Raw genomic sequence first — 22187 nt, forward strand, 5'->3', positions numbered from 1 at the left:
CCCAAAAATGGTGTAGGATCAATGGGAAAAAGTCTTACTGCAGCAGCTGTGTTCAATTATTTTAGATTTATGGATTTTCCCAAAACTGGTTCCAGAGTTTTTAAGAGATTTTGGTACAAACCATGATTTATTACTTTTAAACAGAGCAAATTTTTTAAAGCCTACAATTCTTATAGTATCAATACCCATAAGACATAGTCACCAAGGTCCCAAATTACATGTTCTCACTAATCAGAATCCAGGTTTCAAATATAAGAATTTTGTCAAATTAGTATCAGCTTGATAACTCTGTAAGGCATTACCTACAAAATGTATTTCCACTACTTTGTGGAATTACTCCAGCAGTCAGTTACTGAGGAAAGTCACTATCTTGATAAGAATGGGAGTATATTATGATCAGTATGACTACAGGGGAGTTTGACGTTACAGCTGATGCAATGCAACTGAAAATCTCTATTAAACAGGAAATGCAGCTTCCTCCCTTCACCTCCAGTCCCACATTCCAGCCCATCCTTTGAGATGGATCTGGCAGTCAAGTGTATGAAAGGTAAATAAACTGTTTCAGCACAGCTCAGCTGCTCACTCTGCAACTGCACAAAAGATGGACTCAAATCAATAAAGGAGCAAAAAGTGCACAGTTGGAAACTGAGAGGGCAAAAAAGTGGTGGCCAAAGTAAATCCTTTTAACAATAACCAGCAATCACACTGGCTGTTACCAGGCTTTAAAGGCAATGTGAACTTGCCCTCACTCATAACTGATTAGGAACCACAGCTTTAAACAAACTTCATTGTTCTATTCCAAACCAGCAAGTAGTCTAGAGTGCTGAAAAAATATCTGACATGAGAAATGCTTTATTCTTTAGCATTCTACCCACAAAATTTTAAAGATTGTTTTGTTCCCATGCTCTTTTTGTTTTCTTAGATTACTGAGTAAGAGTAATCTATACAACAGGATGGAATGAGGACATAGGGAAGCCAGTTCTAGGCAGAAAGAGACTTCCAGGTCTTATTTTCCAAACTATCTGCGATACTGCACCAAAAACTCCCCATCTATGGGACAGTTTTGCCAGCCCCATCTGCCTTTTTTCTCTGCAATTTCCTCTGCAATTGCAACTATTTTCCTCCATTTTCTAATGGTTAACTGTGTCCCTTCTGACCAGACTTTTACATCAGTCTTTGAGCTCTCCTTGCTTTCTCTCCCATTTCAGTTTCTAGTCTCTTCATCCTCCTTGTCATGGTTCAGCTTAAAACAAAAAGGTGCATCTGTGAGGACCCAAACATTACCTTTCCTTTTCCTCTTCAAACTTGGAACGTGGTCATCCAGATTTTTAGCTTTTTGCAGGGAGAGGACCTGCTCACATGAAGTAGATGGTGCTGCATTGCTTTCACTTCGGGAACCAGCATGTCCAGGAGGGCACTGAGGCAGGGGTGGTGGCATCTGCAAGCAGTTTACAAAGTGTTACAATAGGCAAAGACCACTTTTCCACTCCATCTGTGACCAAAAATTGCAGCAACGATCCAAAGACATCTCCTTTTCCCCAAATAATCTTTGGTAGCAAGACTGTTACACACTCTGGGTTTATGGGCTTTTGAAAAAAAGGATCAAACACCTCCCAAGTGACACAGCTGAAGTGCAGTAAGTGCACTCTAAGTGACCAGGTACCTGAAAAAGAATCAGGACCTGCTAAAGAAAATCAGTTCCTAATGCTATGCCTGCAAAAACAGCACCTTCTGACAAAGTACATTGGGCTGTGGTTTTGATTTACCATGAAACTGTCACCCATAATCAGAAAAGATCATCAAGTCCTGCAGCATCATTCATATGTAACTAATCAGCCTGAACAACTATTTTAGCCTTGTAGTTGGCTAAAGCATCTTCCAGGAAGCTGTTCAAGTCTGCATATGAAATTTTTAAGTGCTTATTTTAATCTTAACCTCTGTTTTGGAAACAAAGAATTTCCCATTCTGGCTTCCAGCCCGTTTCTTGCTATGACTTTCTCCAGTGAATTAGGAAGCCTTTTTACAATATCACTTATTAAATCAAGGAATTACTACAGACAACATCAGTTTCCTAATGCTAATAGAGAAGCTGTTTTAGTAAAGATGACCCAGTGTTGAACTGCAATAACAACTGATGGTTTTTATTACTCTTTATTACTAGTCAGCTTCAATTTAAATTTTGGGGTATGATCCTTCCACACACATAACCTCTCCGTGAGACAGAAAGCCTCTGGATGCCAATATCAGTTCCAGGATTTGCATACCAGCCAATAAATACATGTTTATTTAGGAGGAGCTGGAAGAGGAAGTTATTTTTGTGATGTAACCTAATGAGTTGCCCAGCATAAGAACAACATCCTGTCCCAGATCACTCATGGAGAAAGATGAGGCATACCTCCTTCCAGTAAATCTTCCAGTGTTTAGAAATGACAAGTGACCCCATGCTGGGCAGGCTTGTGAGGAGCAGAGAGCTGGACTCAGTGATCCTTAAGCATCCCTTCCAATTTGAGATCACCTGTGATTCTCTCACATCTCCCACCTAGCTTAGCATTCCCAGTTTCCAACGCTACTCAGGAAGGTGGTTGTTAATTTTGTGGGGTTTTTTAAAAGACACTTACAGTTTCTTGAGCAACACGGAAGAAGAGGGAGACACTTCTGACCACGTGCCCGAAGTTGTCATAAACGTTCACGTAGGGTCGGACCCACGAGGGCAGTTTGCCCCTGACATCACAAGTTGTGAACCTGGGCAGGATGGGAAAACCTGAGAATTATTTGCCAGGTTGGGCTAAATTGATTAAAAGAACTGTAGATCACTATCTGTCTTAGGCTGCAATGCAAGATGAGGCTGGGGGTGTGTATTCTATTGCCATCTGCTAGAACCAGGTGGGGCAGTTTTCTGTTAAAGGCAAGTGGAGCAGTTTTCTTTATCTCTTCCACCCATCCTCCCTCCACGGAGATATCTTTTGTTAATGGGCTATTGAGCCTCACTTCATGACTGAGAAAATTCCATCATCCCATTGGGAGATGCTCCGCCCAGAGGGAGGAGCCAAGCATTCCTACCTGGATATAATCTGAGATTTGGAACACCACAGCAGCCTTTTCCCACTGGATTCCCAGAGGAAGACCAGGCCCATCTGCACCACCACTGGACCTTCAGAGGAAAACTCTACCCTTCTACAAGGGTGAACACTCCAACAGAACCACATCTGTCACTGCAAGAGCACTGCAGCCACCATTTATTTAATGAGACTGCTGCCAGCACCCTGACCCACAGGGTGCCAGGTCGTATTTTGACTCTGCATTTTTACTTTTATTACTGCATTTTTATTTTTATTTTCCCAATAAAGAACTGGTTTTTCTACTCCCATATCTTTGCCTGAGAGCCCCTTAATTTCAAAATTATAATACTTTGGAGAGAGGGGATTTACATTTTCCATTTCAAGGGAGGCTCCTGCCTTCCTTAGCAGACACCTGTCTGTTCAAACCAAGACACTATCCAAAAGGACAAGAGAGGAGCACCAACACAAATAAAGACATAACAGTGCAGTAAATATAATGGGGTGATGCCTTCACTCAGGAGAAAGGGCTTTGCTGATTCCATGTACTATCAATTAAACTCCTGTTGTCTATAATATAAATAGCATAACAGAAACGGATATTAATGCAGTATAATGTTAATATAGGATATGACTATAAACAGTATTGTTTCAGTAACATAATCTGTCCTCATTTCCATTCTTCTTCTCTCAAAACACTGCAGTGCTGATGGCTGCCATCTCAAATGAAAGATGGAGAAAATCCAAGACCATAAATTTTTGTCACATAATTTCCCATGGTATTACAAACATGAATTCCAAAAATTGGTTTATTTTTCATTAAAATTATTAATCTCCTTCTGCAGCTCCAAGACTACATGGATGGGGAGCAGAAGATAACAATCCAGTCAGTTTCTTGAAGTAGCGCAATATTTATATAATTTGTTATATAAATTAATTTTATTACTATGAACAGTAGCCTTTTCCAAACAGCAACATCAGCACTTTTATGTTCAAAATACCAGCACCTATGTTGGGATATAAGCTGTTGATGTTATTGATGCCCCAAACCTGGAAGTGCTCAAGGCCAGGTAGGACAGGGCTTGGCGGGGGGTGGAAGGTGTCTCTGCCCTTGGCAGGGGGTTGGAATGAGATGAGCTTTAAGGTTCCTTCCAACCCCAAATATTCTGGGATTTGGTGAGCCAGGGCTTACCTGTGGTCACACAGGAAGATGGCCCCGTAGTCCTGGCGGTGCCTGATGACCCGGCCGATGGCCTGGTTGACAGCCCGGGATGCTTGCTGACTGTACCACTCACGCCCAGACAGATACTGCAAGAGGTAGGAGGAAGAATTAACACTGTTCACCATGTTAAATGTATTCTCTGTGCTGTACAGCCATTATTTTTTACCTAAAGAAATAAAAAGTGAAGCACAGATGTTGGATAATATCAACCAGATGTACTGACAAGTCTCAAAGAGCTGAGGAAAACCAAAGACAGGTGGACTCAAAAGTCACACCTGATTTCCAGAGCACAGAAAATTCAAGTAGCAATGTCCAGCTGGAGAGGCTATTTCCTGTATGGTGCACTCAGAGCCCTGGCAGTACAACAGACTCTCCATATTCTTTAAGACTGTAGATCAGACTAAATTGTCACATCATTCATTCTTGTGCCTGAAGCAATAGAGCACCAAACCCAAACACCCTGACACACACCACCACACTTCCAAAACAATCATTCCCAAAACAGCCAGTGCAGGCCATTCTTCCTGCCCAGCCACTCTCTGGATGAAAAACATCCCTCAGAATGAGAGATGGATAACAAACATACAAAGATTTTGTAAACTTTAATTACAACCTTTATTAGGGCCTATATTTAAGACTGTTCCAGAACATGGAACCTTCAACACTGTTTAAAAAAGATGGCTGGATTTGTGAAAAATTCCCAAGTTGTTTGAATTTCTGATATTCATGGTCCCACGAGACTGAGAGGATAAAAAAACCCAGAACCCACTGGGACAAGAGAGAGAACCAATGACAAGAACATGCAAACAGCCAAGAGTGAGAAGCTGCCCAGTCTTACCTGTCCACCTGCACCACTTTTCCTCATCTCATCCAGGAATTGCATCTTTAAAATGACTCTGGGCTCCATCCGAGGGGGAAATGGAAGCCCAGTAATGATGACTCCTCGTCCATTTATGTCTGCAAAGTCCAAGCCTTCACTGGCCTGCAGGGACAGAGTTTTCCATCCTCAATGGAGTTTGCAGTGACATTTCAGAGCAATTCAGCAGTTGTTGGCCCTTTTTCTCCATTCAATTAACTCCCTGGTCTAGTGTAGTTAATCAATAGCGTCAATGAATAATTTCAACTAGATTTTTTTTTTTTTCTTTTATTACCAGGAGTTTAAACTTGGCTTTTTCCTCTGCCAAAGCACAGCTCAGCAAACCCTGTTCACAGCTGTCCTGTTCCTGGATAAGATCAGCTGTATTGAGAACATGTCAACACCTTTGTTTAAACCTTTCACACCCGGGGTTGTTGACAAGACATAGCAACACAGCAAATCTTCTCTGACAGTAAAAATTAACAGAATCACTTCAAAGCAATAACAGAAAGCCATCAGGTTCACCAGACCATAGTGCCATGCCCAGCAGCTGTGCTGTTGACATTCCATCAAGTATCTGTCACTCATGTGCCCTATACATGCTCACTGTGCTGGCAAATCACTTTGTGAAATGAATAAAGTTGAACAGATTGAAAAAAAAATCAAGGAAAGAAAAAGCTGTTTTGCTTTTCAGCTGAATCAATTATCCAAATCTCATCAACAATACTTGAGAGAGCCACATCTTTTCTTCACTTCAACAGCCTCTTTGGAGACTGGGACCAAAGCTGCAAAAGAAGTTGTAGCTTCTTCTGGTATACAGTAAACAGCAGCAAAAAGGCTCGAAGAGTAATTTCACCAGTATTTCCACTGATAAACATAAGTCAATTTACCAGCACTGGAAGATGCAAAGGAAAGGCCATCAAATGCATCCACAGAACAGGAAGTTAATAAAGCAAGTGTTTTAAGGCTAAGCATTATGTTTGGTTTGCAGCAGTGTTGTTTTAACTTGTTTCATTACAGTTCTCCAGAACAGCTGCTCTTATCTAATGGGTTATGTTTTCAGTGAGCAGTCAACATGAAATGCAAGTATGATGCTCATCCTCTTCAGAGAAATCAAAATGTGCCCCTCCAATAAAAACAAGAGTGAATCATACAGAAATGTGACCTAATTTTGAAAAAGCTTCAGAGCACTTGTTTTTTCCCCGTATATAATTACAGTCAAATAATAAGAAAGGTATTTAAATCCAAAAGGAAGTTTTTTTCCTATCAATTATATAATATGACCTCAGATGAAACAAATTCTCAGTTACATTACCTTGCCCCGACACACTGCCAAAAAAGCAGCTCCATTGGACTTAGGACAGGCAACTTTATCATAGTAGGCATCAATAACCTAAAATAGAAACAAGTTTAAGAGGAAGAATGGTATTATCCTGTACTAAGATCTTTGTACACTAAGATCTAAACTGTGATTAATTTGGCTTAGTATAACCGTCTTTACTTTTAACTAATTGCAAGTGTGAGAAGCCATTTTCTCAGTAAAATCTTCATATCACTGTGAAATCCAAAACACATCTGGGTAAGCACAAAAAAACTCAGGTACTTCTGATAAGATGGACCATCCTGTGTTTCTGCAGATTGTTAAGTAAAATAGACACAACAGGAAAGCAATTATAAATATTAATTATTCCAAGAAGCAAACAGAATGGCTATAAATAAATAGGATGACACTGTACAATTGTTAAACACCCAAAGCAGGATGAGGTGGGAGGAAAAGTCCTGCAGAACATTCACAAACGCTGTCTACTCAAGTGACAGCTTTCTACCAGCTCGATTACTCAGCACTTGTGTGTGTTGGCTGCTTTACGTCACCAGATTTAAATGAAGACTGAACCCTGCATGACCAGATAAGAGAGGAAAGGAAGGATGCACAGGAAAACTACACTTCAAAGTAGCAGTCAGAGTTTTACTTTCACTCTAGGCCAAAACCTGGGGTGTTTCATACCCAAACATGCTTTAGAAAAGGTCATTAAACATAAAAACAATTTCTGAAAATGACAAAAGTATGTAATGGAAATAATCGACCTCGGAAAAGCTTCCTTTGTTCCTGGGTTCCACAAACATCGGCTTCACTTCTTCTATTCTTTTGGCAAAATCATGCTCCTGTTGGAAAGAGAAGGAGCAGGTCAGAAATGCCAAGTGAGCTCACTCCACAAGAACAAAAACACTTCTTCACCACAGCCTGCTCCTCTCCTGCCAAACACAGGGAGAGATGGGAGCAGAAACGTGCAACCCCCTGAGAGCACTAGCAGTGATTCCTTGCAGTTGGTGCACCTCAGGCATCAGGCAGATGGGAGAGTTGCTGCACCCACCTCCCAGTCCCACTCCACAGCATGAAACATCTTTCCCTGCCTTTTCAAGCAGCATTTAAACCAGAACTGTTCTGGCAAATCTCACCAGGGACATTCAACTCATGAGCACGGAAGTACCAGAAGTTACAGCTGCAATAGTTGCAAATAAAAAATAAAGAAGAAATGCTCATATTGGACTTTTTTCCTCCTTTTTTCAGAGGTTTAATAAAGAAAGGTCTAGTGAACTAAATAAAATGTGATATCAGATGGAATAATATATTAAGATTCTTTTGGGTTTGGTTTCTACAGCACTGCACTTCAGTATATTGTGATCAAAATAAAAGAAGCCTTACCTGAGATTTTACCTTCCAGATTTTATAATTTACTTACTAACAAAAAATTTTTCATAGAATCCCAGAACATTTTGGGTTGAAAGGGACCTTAATAATAATTTAGTCCCAACTCCCTTCCATGAGCAACAACCACTTCCAATAGAAGGTTTTTAATTTAACATAGTTAAATGGAATAACTACAATCTGCCTGATGCAAGTAACCAAACCACCTAACAAAGGCAGGGCAATGAACATACCCTCCAATATTCCAGGCTCTTATCCATGACAGGGTAGGATGGGAAGAACACCAAGAGCCCATGTGGCACAACTCGCACAAGGTTGCCTGCAGGGAGAGAAGACAAGAGTGCAGCTGAGGGCATTTTCATCCTGGGATGGAGAACATGGACTGCAGAGGAAAAACAACAGTGTGGCCTCCTTCCCAAATATTTTCTACTTTCTTGACATGAATGATTGTGTATTAGAAGTTGTTCAATTTCTTAAAATAATTTGATAATCCTGTCAAGGTGTAAGTTTGAAGCCAAAGTAGCTTTCATTTCTCCTCCACATCCTTCAAGCATTTCTAGATTTAACAGATTCTTTTCAATCATATTAGCCAAGCTACACAGATGATATTTTATTCTGTCCTTATGTGTTATGACTTAGTAATTCCATTATAAAAGATTACCAAAACAATAAATGCTGTCTTCAGGCAGGCTTGACACAGCCTAAAGTATTACCAAAAATTGCACTGATTTCCTGTGATTCTCAATTGCTCTGCTGCATCATCTCTGGGTATTGATTTCCTAGTTTGAGCCACTTTCTGACTGTGTTTAGGAACCACATTTTTGATCCAAACACAAACTCCTGACAGAAGTCCAGACTTGGAAATATGAAACCAGAGACTCAATTTAATGTGCTATTGCAGCAGCCAGTTGCCTTGAGCAAGTAGAAACATGGAAAACCTGATAGCAGGAAGCTATGCACTGCAATCCTTTATCTTTCTCTTACTGCATCTTCTTTAGCATTTTCCTTTCTAAATTTCCAAATATCCTGGGCATGAACCCATTTCTGAAATCCACACACTTCACTTACCAATTGTTTTCCCCAGAGAAGATAAATAATCCTCTGAAAACCTACAAAAAAGAAAAATCAAATAACACCATTGCATTTCCTTCTCTATGTTTTTCATCCACACTGACTTCCTTTGACTTTCATCTAAAATAACATTTGCAGACTCCCAGTTGCTCTCCCTTCTTTGGCAAGCACCAACACCGAGGGCAAGAATTAACAATACCTTGACTACATTTTATTAATACTATGAAATATTCTTATTGATAGCTCTGAAGATGATCTAAGCTTCAATATTTCAAAATGTTCAGGTAGAAATGGCAGCCATGTGAGTAGCAACACATGTGAGACTTCTGCCAGGAAGTCTGCCAAGCCTGACTAACATTACAATTAGGTGTGGTGTTGCTGCAATTAGTTTGGTTACTATGGTTATTACTCAATAAATCACTTTGTCTTTGGCTGAAGAAGTTCTGCTCTCCAGTGAGCAGGACTATTTTTGTTCTTCCACACCTGACTGAAAACTCCCCTATTCTCTCATGCCTTTATGCTCCTTTTTTTTTAGTGCCTTGTAGTTTTGTGTACTGTTTTCCCAGAAAATTTATATATGCAGGGAAAAAACCTAACATATATACTTTTATAGGACATACAAAAACCAGTATCAACACAGAGATGTTGTCAAAACAGAGTGAACACAATGAATCCCTTTCCTTCAAAAAATCCCCATGTTCTAAAAGCCCTAGAGGGGTGGAATCCCCAACCCTCTTTCTTTAAAAGACAGCATCTTCAACAGAAATACACTGAAATGGCACACTAAAGCTTCTGAAAATAAGAAATGCAGTCTGAGGGTTTTCCAGATTATGACTTCTCTGTAAAAATCCATTACAATTGCTGAGTCCCTTTCCAGTTCCATGGAACATTTGGCCTTTGCTGGCAGCAGAAGCACTGCCAGCTCTGAACAACAGATAGAAAGAGACAAAGTGATGGAAGATCAGACAAGCAAGAAAAATGCTGATGAAAACCTTGACAAATATTTGGACATGTTTTCCTTAAGAAGGCAATCCAGAGGTGAAAGAGAGGCTGGGCATGGTGACAAGCTTTAAATATAAAAATAGTTATTGCAAAGGCCAGTCATGTTTCAAGTCAATTAAGCCTTCAGCAAAAAAAATTTGGATAGGGTTCAGTGCAGCTCCTGGGGTATGGCTGTGGGTGCAATCCCAGCTGAGGCTGGCCAGGGCCATCAAGGAATATCAGTGCCTGATCCCTTCCAGACCTTCAATAGGAGTGGTTAAAGGGTGTTGTTATTCAGCATTTATCCAAGAAAACCACTACAGATCCCTTACTTAGCTGGCATACTCCTGTTAACAGAACCCAATGTTGGAACCCAACATTTAAAGCAGGATTCCACATGGAAGTTCATTACCTTCTTTCATAGGTGGAAGTAAGCACAGCTCCATCAGGTCCCTTTGGAATGATCCCCACCCAGAGCTGGTGTTTATCAATTACATGAGGATTCTCCAGGCAAACAGGAAAAGGGCTGGAGAAAAAAAGAGGAAATCCCAGTCACACCCATTATATGATTCCCTACCAGTTCCAGAATCATAAGAGTGGTTTGGTTGGAAGAAACCTTAAAGCTCATCTCATTTCACCCCTGCCATGGGCAGGGACACCTTCCACTATCCAGGCTGCTCCAAGCCCCATCCAGCCTGGCCTTGGACACTTCCAGGGATGGAGCAGCCACAGCTTCTCTGGGCAAACAGAGGACTTTAAAATCCTGAAATAACACCTAAATCCATGAGAGCAGATTGTGCATTTTTCAGGAATAGCAGTGTTTCCACACCCAGGTACTCACATCTGCATTTCCATGGTAAATGATGAGAGGGGGGAGAGTGTCCCACTGGTGAGGATGATTGTCCTGACTCCCTGGCGAACGAGCTCGTGCATGCTGTACCCAGGGCTGAAACACCAATAGCTTAAAGTCTTCCCTGCATTAAATAAAGAGAAAACACTAAGAAATCAAAGTGGAAAAACTAGACTATGACCAGCATATGGCACATAGCACCTGAACTTCTGAGAGTAAACCAGACAGCATCCAAAGTCAAAATTCCAGATGTATGGTATGTCCTGCTTTGGTTCTTCCCAGATTTAATGACTTTTAATGAAAATATCACTGCTTCCTCATAATCTAACAAGACAGTATGTCCAACCTTGCACTGGCTTGAAAAAAGAACCCCTTCTCTATGAGGAATTTCCTATGTAACTATATAGGCTATAAATCTTTCACCTAAACTTCCCACTTTCCCCAGAGTCAACTCACAAACATTTCAATTTCTGCTCAAATCTTTTGTGGGATATGGTGACAAATATATACACACACATATATGTATTTTAGTGTGTGACTCTGAAAATAAGTAAGTTATCAACAGAAAGAATATTAAGAAAAATAAATAAATCACATCAGTAATTTCCTTCATTGCTCAGCTCAAGCTTGCTGAAAACTGCATCAGCTTGTCAGAGACACAGGCACAAGGGAATGAAAACAATATCCATGTCAAGAACAAGAGCAGCCAAATGAAACATCACCTTTAGTTTCTGTTTCTTCTTTTCATGATTAGTTTCAGCAAAAAAAAATAAATACCTCTCACCTAAGTATCACGTGAATTTCTTTGAATTTTACACAAGTCAATCAAAGCCTTCATTTCCAAAAGAAAAAGCTGGTGCTTTCAGGAAATCCCCATTAAGACTTGCCCAGTGAGTCACTTACTGCTTAGAATTACAAGTGAACATTTAGCTCAAAGTTTTATCCTTCCATCTCATTTGGACAGACCTATCCAGACAATGCCCAAATTCTGGAAGACTCACATTCCAAAATTCAGGAGATTCCCTGTCTTTCTAACTCACACTAACAATTGGTGCAAATTAGTTTGGACAAGCCAGTGAGTCACTCAGCCAGGAACCCAAGAAATCCCAGCACAAAACCAAACTGGGCTGATATGGGATGGCCTGGAAAAGGACAGCAGCCCCTCATGTCTGCTCCTCCACATTTCTGTAACCCAGCACCACAACTGCCAGGCACCAGTTCCCAATTCCTGGACAAGTTGGGGCTGCTGTACATTTTTAGCCTGATGTGCTGCAATTATGTCTTTAAGCTTAACAACAATAAATCCATTTTCAAGGTCCCATTCACCAGCAGGAAGTCTTGGGCATTAAACAAAGCTGGGCTCTTCTTCCATTCCTGGTACAAGGACAGCTAATGCAAGGAGAAATGGCTTGCTAATAGTCTACAACATGATGATTTAGAGCAAATGTTAAACTGCAACAGTCCAATATTGTTGACATAAACAGCATCTGTTCCCAGATGACTCAGGCAGCAATCTCATCAGCTACCCCAAGCTATGCCCCTTGTCCTCACCAACTACTTTGTAGAGAATGATGTTTGAGTGGATAATTTCCACAAAATCCCTGGAAAACAGCTGTTCTTAAATGCTTGAATTATTTCTAGACCATTTGCTCTATCACTACAGGAAACCAGAGACTCCATCTATCATGTCTGACCTCTGCTAGGCTTACATAAAGGACAAATGTCAGCATACTCAGGTGTGTTACACAGGTACTTGCAAATACTGTTCTTATTTGAAAAACAAATCAGAATCCATCTACTGAGTCACAGAATTCTCTCACTACTTTGTATTTCTGTGTATAAATTCTCCAAATTATGCAATTACCCTAACAATGTTTGTATTAGCTTCTTCCTGCACCCATCTTTAACCAAACCCACTCAGAATTATTTCTGCATCTTAAAACTTCAATTGAGGAATATCGCAGGAAAACAGCATTAAGAGATTACTAAACAGCACTAATTTCATGGAAACATTTAAGGGGCTATTATGTGCAAACCCAGTAAATTCTTGAAAATTCATTCTTTGAAAAATGTTACTTTTGCCCTCAAAAGAAGGACTACCATGAAAGAGATAATTACAGACTCATGAGCACTTAACTGAGTAATTAAGTAGATAGTTATGAGACAAAGTATTTACAAAAGTCCCTGAAGAGTGTTCTGTTAAGAAGGCTTAGGTAAAGGGATCTGCATCTGCCTTCTGTAATTGAAAATGTCAACTTAAATTGAAAATTTCAACTTAATTATTAAAAAAATTAATTAAAATATCAGAAAGAATGAATGCTGCAGTCCAACAAAGCCAAGTTTGATGCTACTTTATAGGAGCATTAGGATAAGCCTTTGATTCAGAGGCCAAGTTTCTTTTCTTCTAAATATATGATTCTGAAGTTACCTCAGTTATATTGAGGTAATTCCAGATACTGGGAACTGCAGAGCATAAGGAACAAAACAGGTGGGAGAAGACTGACAAGGGAGGAGATTGGAAAGTATAGCTGAAGCTGAAACTCTCAAGAAGTGACAACACACCCTGAAAGTTGCTCAAAGTAGGAAGTTCCACAAAGCAGGTGATCCCAGAAAAGGTAAACATGCCCCAGGGCACGGCATTTTCTGCCTAAGAATTTACATGATCCATGATCTAGACAAGATCTGTGGTACATCACATGAAACTGCTCTACAGAGCTCCAAAAATGAGCAAACAAACTGTAACACCTCCACAATGTAAATAATTTCAACAGAGAATGGAATAGAATTTCTTATACCACATCTGACAAATTTTTGCCATCAAAACTGTAACTGAACCCCCTTTTTGCCAAAGGCAGTTACAGCCTTATTCAACACCAATTCTGTGTTTATGTCAATACAGGTGTACAGAGAACTCCAGCTGGTATGAGAACAGAACCTGTAATGAACCTCAATAGCAACCTGAGGGTTGGAGGAAAGTTCCCCATTCTTGGCTGCTTTGAAGATTTTCTCTACACCAATACAACAATTCCATGATGGAGATGATCTTTCACCAGAATCATCACCCTAAAAGAACTCCAGCAGTGCACAAACCGCCAATGGTACAAGAAATTCTTATATTGAGATGGCACATGCCACCCCCCCTTCAGAAACAACTATAAAAGTGAAAATCTTGTCCCCAGCTCATTGAATCCACAATGGAGCTGCACCTGTTTTCTTCTATTTGAATCAGAAAGGAGCAGTTGAGGAGTTTTCAAGGCAGCTTTTGCATGAACCTCCCCAAGAACAGTCCTGTACCTTGTCTTTTAGAAGATGATGAGTTCCAGAGATCTGTCCTTTGTTTCTTTTTCTGGTTACCATTATCCACATGAATATGTACCTGAAGGAAAGTAGCAAACATTTCTAGCAATGGCTGCAGAAATGAACTTGAACTTCATCCCTCAAAAAAAAAAACCTGGCCTACATTAAGAGTCATTAATGCAATTATTGCCAATTTTACAGTTTTACTAAGGTTATATAAATTTCCTGTCTCTTTTCTATTTTGCTTCCAATATGTCGTAACCATGAGCAAAAAAGTGCATCACCATCCAACCAGTCATTTTTGAATCAGATGATGGGAGCAGCTTTTCATAGGCTGACCCGAGCAGAGACCAAGAACCCAATTATTTGGGTATTTCCACCAGCATAAACCACACAGATCAAATGTAGAACACTATCATAGTGGAAAGATTTGCTTCATTTGGCAACAAAAATAGTATAAAGTCTAAATGTGACATCTAGAAAAAGATCTGTTCCTAAAATTCATCATAACAACACATCCCATAAATTCCAAACTTTAAACAAATTAAAACAACTTCAGGGAGGAGGTTCAGTGGTTTTGCTGCAGTTGTTTAGCACTGGGCTAAACTAAATATACAATATTGGAAGAATACCTTGATTCTTGTTTAATATCCAATTTCAAAATTTTCTGACATTTCCATTTGCTGCACTTTCAAAACTTAATTAATAAATTCATTTTAAAATTGTGGTTTTCTTCAGAATCTAAATTAAATACCGTTCCTTTGGTGGTTTTTTTTTGGTTGTGGTCTCTTTTTTCCTCCCTGTAATCAACATCATGTGCTGTACTACCCACATCCTTCCAAGGCTGAGATACACAAAGCACAGACATTAAATGCTGTGAGGAAAAACATAGCACACAAAAGCTCCCATACCTTGTAATATTTAGATATTGCCTGACGTGGCAGGAACCCTGTTGTGACTCCTTCTGGGGGATCCATGCTGAACACTGTCTGCAAAATGCAGGGAAACAGAACCACAGAATTATTTAGGTTGGAAATGATCTCTGAGATGGTTGAGTCCAAGCTGTGACTGATCACCCAGCCCAGAGCACTGAGTGCCTCATCCAGGTGTTCCACAAACACCTCCAGGGATGGGAGCTCCATCACCCCCCTGGGCAGCCCCTTCCAATGCCTGACAACCCTTTCCATGAAGAAATTCTTCCTGATGTCCAACTTGAACCTCCCCTGGTACTGCATGAGGTCAATTCTTCTTATCCTGTCCCTGTTCCCTGGGAGCAGAGCCTGACCCCCACCTGGCTGCTCCCTCCTGTCAGGGACTTGTGAGGGTGAGAAGGTCCCCCCTGAGCCTCCTTTTCTCCAGGCTGAGCCCCCCCAGCTCCCTCAGCCTCTCCTGGTGCTCCAGCCCCTTCCCCAGCTCTGTTCCCTTCCCTGGATGCTCAATGTCCTTCTTGTCATGAGGGGCTCAGAACTGCACACAGGACTCAAGGTGAAGCCTCACCATTGTTCAGAGGGACAATGACCTCCCTGGTCCAGCTGGCCACTTTAGCTTTGATACATACATACACATACATCCTTTTGGTAAAATCCCCACACTGAGAAGGGTCTCCACAATCATTACTGCTGCAATAACCTTAAATTTATTTCCTTACTCTTGTTATCAAATAAGATAGAGAACCTTGAATAAAGGTGGCTCTTCCAGGCAATTCCTGCTCCCCACATGGTGCTCTCAACTGTTCCAAAAACTTCAAGTCAATATCTAAACATACTCAAACTACATAAATGACACTGTTATGTCATTTTATTATTCACACTGTTCATGACTCTGACTGTGGATAAAAAAAACACTAAGGAGATCACAGGCAAGCATAGAAGAGCTTTTTGAGTTCCTTCAGTTTAAAATTTCATCTGTGGTCCTTCTGCTAATAACACTCTGCTTAGAAAAATAATCAAGTTGTAATCATATCTAATTGTCCATACATTAAATTAAAAGCTTCTATCTGAGTTATGCCTTTCCCCCCTTTCCTGCATGTGATGTCTCACGACTACAGATGATGCTCTTTCAAACATAAAGCATCCCAGTGCAACTTCAGTGAAAACAGCTGTGGTTCTCAAATATTTACAACTCTGTTAATTTTTCTAAACAAAATTTCTCCAGACACTGATAGGAATTACCCAAGCTCATAAGAGTATCAGCTAGTTACAAGATGTTCCCTAGCAATTAAAAAAAAAGGCACAATTCTTGGAAATATTTACTCCTGAAAAATAGCCAAAGATATGGCGCACAAAAGGCATTTTGGTAAGTGTTCTTTGACAAGCAAGAAAAACAATTACTAATAATTAATACAAGCTGGTGTTAAATTAAGACTCAAGGCTCTGCAAGAAGCAAACTCTGTCCATGTCCCTCCTATCTCAAGATGGCAAACTGTCCCTGGCAGATCCTTTGCAGGCACTGTCCACGTGCATGTGCTCAGCAGCAGAAAAGGGATCTGAGCTTTCTCCTCCAAAGTCAAATCTCCTTTTTTATCTATCCACAGCCCAAAAGAGCACACACAGACAATTATTCCCAGTCCTCTGGGATCAGGGGACCAGGTTTCTACTTCTGAATTTTCTCATCTCTCAGCTTTGAAACTCTGAGAAACCAATTTAAATTAGGCTCACTTGGCTTTCCCTCATAACAGCAACCTGTCCCAGTACAAACCATTTGCTACCATAAATCACTACTACTGTACTGGAACACACATGAAGGTTTTGTTAAACCACTGCTAGAAAAATGAAATCCTGTCTATACCACTGTGAAATCAGCCCCACATACCCATGCATTCAGAGTTCAGTGCTGGAAAACTGCCAGGACCACTCAAAACACACCCAGGTGACTTGTCTTTATCATACAGGGTCTGCAAGGTTTGAATAAAGTTTTCATTTTCAGTTTTAAACAGGGTGTTAATCTCTGGTGCCTTTGTGCACACATATATCAGACAGACCACTGTCTAATATAGAGGCTCACTGCATCTCTGAATTTTACGGGGCTTGGGATTTTCATAAACAAAGTTTTGGAAGTGTACAAAAAGGAGATGACAGCATTATGTGGATACCCACAAGAGTCACATTCAGTTCCTATGGAACTGAAAAGACTTTTGTTTTAGACATCTCATAAGTTAATAATTAAATGAAAAAAAAATTCTGTTAAATTATCTTTTGTTTGCTTTTTTCCTTAGCCTCTCTTGTTATTTCATGAGATGATCTCATATTCCCCAACATTGCTGCAAGCAAGTTCAATGACCCAGCTCCACCTGGTGGATGCTAAGCCCAGCCAAAATTTAAATGCAGCATCTCCAAAAAGAGAGACCAGAACTACAAAAGAACAACCTGGGTAAAAATCAGATCAGTCCATCCCATCAGGCAGCAGCTTTCTCCTCAAAGAATACAAACTTTCACCATAGCCCAAGTGTACATCCCAACAAGAATAAAATTGATCCAATATCTTTACATATCTTTTAAACCAACTCTTCTACCCTTTATGTATAGAAGCAGCATTAAATATTTACCTGGATAATATCTGAGACCTTATGCAATCCAGATGTATTGACAAATATCCCAGTACCTGGAGAAAGCAACACAAGACCACACATGTAGAAGGTGAAAAATTTTCTTTACAGAAGAGTAATTTAAGAACAAGATGCTGACAGACAGTAGAACAAAAGCTTGTTAAATCAACAGGGGGAAAAATCATTTTATATGATTCTCCACCTTCCTGTTTTTTAACTCCAGGACCAAGGAAGAACTCAAGACACTAAAAGTACCATCAGCAAAATGTCAGCAAGCTTCACACCACAATCCATGTGGTTTTGGAGAAAAATAGTGTCTGTGCAAAAGTCCTCTATGTGCATGGATGGACCCAAACACTCCTGTTTTGACACAAGGTGGTTCTCAGCATCAGTTCAGCTACATGAACAGATATAAAATATGTTTCCCAGCAGAGGACCCTGCACATCTTAATAAAAGACACAAGTCTTTAAGGTCAGATTTTAGCTTACAGAGGCTTTATCATTTGATGTCTCCCCCAACAACACAAATTTCCAGTTTCTTACACTAAAGAGGAAAGCCTTTAGTGAAAGAAACTGAGTAAAAAAGTTTAAAGGTTCATGCACTTACGGCCTGAAAGAAACTGTAAAATCTGCTCCAGTGACTCCAAGAGGGAGGATTTGGTCTGCAGGGTTATTTGGGCTTCTGCAAACAGATCAAAGATGTAGCTGCAATTTATAAAGAAAAAGCAGAATTGGGAAATACTGTAAAGAACCAAACAGGCACAAATAATGCTGCTCTTTCAGAAGAATAATTTCACCATCATGTAGCACAACATGTTTCTGTCTCCATGAGAATGAAAAATTTCCAAGAATAAAATTAAGTACTTGCTTATAAAGACCGTGCACAATACTGCCATGGCAGAAGGTACACAGACCATGTCATTCCCTTTTTCCATCATTCCTCCCCAACATACAATCCATTACTAATTTAGAAGCAGATTGGCATGCAATTTCCTCCTTTTTTTTTTTTATCATGTGTAACAGGCACCAGTTTAGAAATGGACTTCCAGAGCTCAGAGGTACCTCAGACACCACTGCAGCACTGGTACCCCTGCTTAAATCATGACACAAAATTGAAAGAAGCACAGCTTCTTCCAGCTCAGGAAACCCAAGCAGAGGATTTTCCACTCTTGAAACACTAAAAAAGGGAGTTCCTCCAAAAATAATGGTTACTATAGATAGGGGATTTCAGGAAAATTAAAACCTTGAATAAATACTATTCCCAGAAAGTAGAATAGAGCTACAGCCCTAACAGCTGCCCCAGCTCCAATTTGCTGTTCTTTTTAACATTTAAACACATTAATGAGAAGAAATTTACCTTCCCTCTTTGGTGACTCCATTACCATTTGCTGGCAGCTCCACTGCATCAATAGCACTTTCAAGCTGAAGAAGAATTTCTTTAGGAAAATTAAGAGGAAAAAGTTAGGGTGCACAGAAAGTCATGTCTGGGACACATCTAAGTCACTTTTTCAAATGTGCTTTATGACAAAGGCTGTTACAAAAGACAGCAGCCAGCCCAGCTGTTGATCAAAACCAATTTCCTGGATATCACCTTTAAATATTCATATTCAACTCTAAGAACTTCCATGACCTCAATTTCTAATGAAGCTGAAGAGTCAGCAGCTAAATTTAAACTCTTTACAGACAGGGAAAGTTGTTCTTGAAAATCCTTTGTATACATGAGATATCTCAAGCTCTTGATGTTAACTTCAGGTTCTGACAGCAGAATTATGCAACTGATGCAATTCCAGCACACTGACAAGGTTAGAAAACATGGGAACTTCTAACAACGAAGGAAAAGACACATTCATCTGCCAAATCTCTCTTCTTGGGAAAAAACTAACTAAACATTCTAAAAAGTTCTTGGGAAAAGCCAGATCCAGATAACTTATAACTGAGACATTCATTGACGCTTAAGTTACGTATATGGCAATGCTATGTGAGCTTGATTTGTAATTGCTGACCTTTTCAAACTGCTTCAACAATTTTCAACATCACAAAAAATACACTTACTCTTGATCTTTGCTATATCTTCCAGTTGCATGTTCAGTCCTGTTGAAAAAAGTTAAGACTTCAAAGAGGTTGTTTCACCCCTTTTTCATTCCCAGTTTCTTTATGCCTTTCCAGAAATTATGGCTATGAAGGTCAGAATTGTGTACATGGAAAGATATTTTTTGTGGTCCCCTCACTGTTCTCTTTCATAGCCCCTCAAGTCCCATTAATTTGATCAAATCTTCCAGTGTCTGGCAACAATTACTAATTAACAACAATTTACTTACTAACAGGAGTGTAAATTTCCCAGAAACTTCCCCTAAAAGTTATTTTCAAGTTCTTGGTAGTGGCACTTTATTATCCCAGAGAAACAGTGATGTGTCACTGTCAACACACCTGAAGTGGCCAACTCCATGTTGAATTCAGCATTGATTTCATTCTGTTGAACCACTTTGGCTTGTTCCTCCAGGACAACATTTATTGCATCCATTGCTGAAGCCAGATCGTAGGGAGTCAAGTCAAAAGAAGAAGACTCCTCACACAACTTCTCCTAAAATAGAAGGAATGGAAGAATTATTCTGACCCCTCTGTGCCCTGTTTATTCAGGCAGTTTCAGACATGATGAAGTCCAGACAACCAGGCCTGATTTTATTTTTGATCTCCAGCTCAGGCCAGAGGATATTTTATAAACACCTGAAGATTTGGACTATTCGTAAAAAACATTTTTTCTGAAATGTAGAACAGATTTTGCCTCTTCCACATTATCAACATCCTAGAGAGTACAGACAGTAATTGTCTGATGTTCAAGCAGGAAATTCTTTACTTAGATAATTGGTTTGTTCTTCGAAAAAGCTATTTCTCTACTTTCTATTTAAAAAGTAGTAATGGTTTAAACACTCAGGATTAGTAACTTTGACAAAACTTTCTCTGACTTTGAAAATTAAATCACATATTGCTTTACAAGAAATTTTCTGTGACAAAAAGAATCATTTTCCCAGAGGATTGATGATAAATAATAAGGCCTAACCTACACAAATATTTGACTGTAATAGCTATGAAGAAATAAGTTATAAAGAAATTAAGTGCTGAGCAAGATGCATGTGTAAACAATCTAATCAGAAAGAAATTAATTTTATTTCAGGATAATCCCTAAATTTCCACATATTAATCTGGAAGCAACAGCACCATCAGATAACTATTGCAAAATGAGAAGCTGTTCTGGCTAATTTCTGCATGCAGGCATCAATTAGTAATTCCTGCACACTACAAAGGGAAAAACAAATCCAAACCCCAAACAACTGTGACAGGATTTCCACACATTTTTTCAACAGAAGATGTTCTGAGGAAAGGAGCAAACCCTGGATGCAGCAAGGCAAGGCTCTCTAGTGAAGCAGAGCAGACTCGGGTGGCTGTTTACTGAAAGGACACCAGGCACTCACACAACAAACCACAGCTGTTCAGCAGAAATCCCACTGGGACACTGAGGCTTCATGTGGCAGAGAAAGGGACACATTTCAAATGTTCCTCTGCATTTCATCATTTAGAAAAGAGCTGCAGTTTCAAGCCAGCAAAAAGGAAGAACTCCTACAGCAGCATTCATTATTTTTTCTTGTTTTCGTCTGTGAATGAGGACTTGGAAATATTACAAGAGGCCTGTTTGCCATCTACTGCACTTGGCAGAGCTGATGCAGATTCAAGAGTGGGTCTTCCATCATTTCTTACACAATGTTTTCTTAGAAGTCTCCAAGAAAAGAAGCACCTCATAAATCTGGAGATGTACCCTTTAGAAAGAAACCATCACCTCATAAAAAAAATCAGCAGTGTCAAAGGACTGTTAACTACAAAATTTAACTGTCAGAGAAACAAGAAATCTTCATGATAATGAATATTAGCAACATACACCTGAGTACAGATTTTACAGGCTGTTTGTTTTACTCTTTGGGTGCAGATTGAAAATGGTAACAGACCAGAACAACTCACCACATTGTGAGCTTCATCGAGTATCACCACAGTCCCCTTCAGGTCCAAGTTGTGTGATTTCCTGCTCTAAAGACAAAATCAGAACAAAGAAGTGGACAAAAAGGCCACTGAGAAATATGGATTTGATTGGCTGAGAAAGTGGCTGCTGAGATACTTTTGGGTTTTCATGTATTTTTTAGTTGGGTTGGTTTTTTCATTTGAGAAAACAGCAAGTAATGGCTGTGGCTGCCTGCTACAGAAACCACAGAATCACTTTCTCTGGAAATGAAGGTGCTAAAATGTATCATGTAAATGTTTACAGAGGTTACAATTTGTAATAAAGGAAAAAAAACCCCTGATGTGCCATATTTGGATTAGTTTAACTAATTTGAGAAAGTTTACCTATCAATTTGAGTCACTTTGAATCATTTTCGACAATAGAGATCTGGGAGAAGTGGGGTGTAAAGCAGAGGATTTGCCATGTATTTACAATTTGATGCTTGTGTTGCCTTTGCAAGTGGATATCCTGGACACAACCCCTCCAGCACCACATGACTTCATTTCCCAATGCTTCTCTGCTTATAGGGCTTAAGGGATCTTTTAAATTTCTTTT

At 39.7% G+C, this 22187-nt stretch overlaps 1 protein-coding gene across 1 annotated transcript in view; it reads right to left on the reverse strand.

Annotated features, from left to right (window-relative positions):
* Positions 1-22187, reverse strand: part of RTEL1 (regulator of telomere elongation helicase 1) — a 43708-nt gene that overhangs the window by 15512 nt on the left and 6009 nt on the right. Inside the window, exons 9-26 of the mRNA XM_054274387.1 lie at positions 21596-21661; positions 20012-20165; positions 19637-19675; positions 18942-19020; positions 18192-18289; positions 17585-17640; positions 14952-15029; positions 14038-14119; positions 10735-10867; positions 10306-10419; positions 8910-8950; positions 8075-8160; positions 7220-7297; positions 6450-6527; positions 5117-5260; positions 4249-4364; positions 2619-2742; positions 1285-1438 (exon numbers count right to left, since the gene is read on the reverse strand). Of these exons, the coding sequence (XP_054130362.1) occupies positions 1285-1438; positions 2619-2742; positions 4249-4364; positions 5117-5260; positions 6450-6527; positions 7220-7297; positions 8075-8160; positions 8910-8950; positions 10306-10419; positions 10735-10867; positions 14038-14119; positions 14952-15029; positions 17585-17640; positions 18192-18289; positions 18942-19020; positions 19637-19675; positions 20012-20165; positions 21596-21661 (1720 nt within the window). The remainder of the gene's footprint in view (positions 1-1284; positions 1439-2618; positions 2743-4248; positions 4365-5116; positions 5261-6449; positions 6528-7219; positions 7298-8074; positions 8161-8909; positions 8951-10305; positions 10420-10734; positions 10868-14037; positions 14120-14951; positions 15030-17584; positions 17641-18191; positions 18290-18941; positions 19021-19636; positions 19676-20011; positions 20166-21595; positions 21662-22187) is intronic.

Source organism: Melozone crissalis, unplaced genomic scaffold, assembly GCF_028551555.1.
Source record: "Melozone crissalis strain CALT ecotype California unplaced genomic scaffold, PUWL_Pcris_2 ptg000017l_1, whole genome shotgun sequence".
NCBI lineage: Eukaryota > Metazoa > Chordata > Aves > Passeriformes > Passerellidae > Melozone > Melozone crissalis.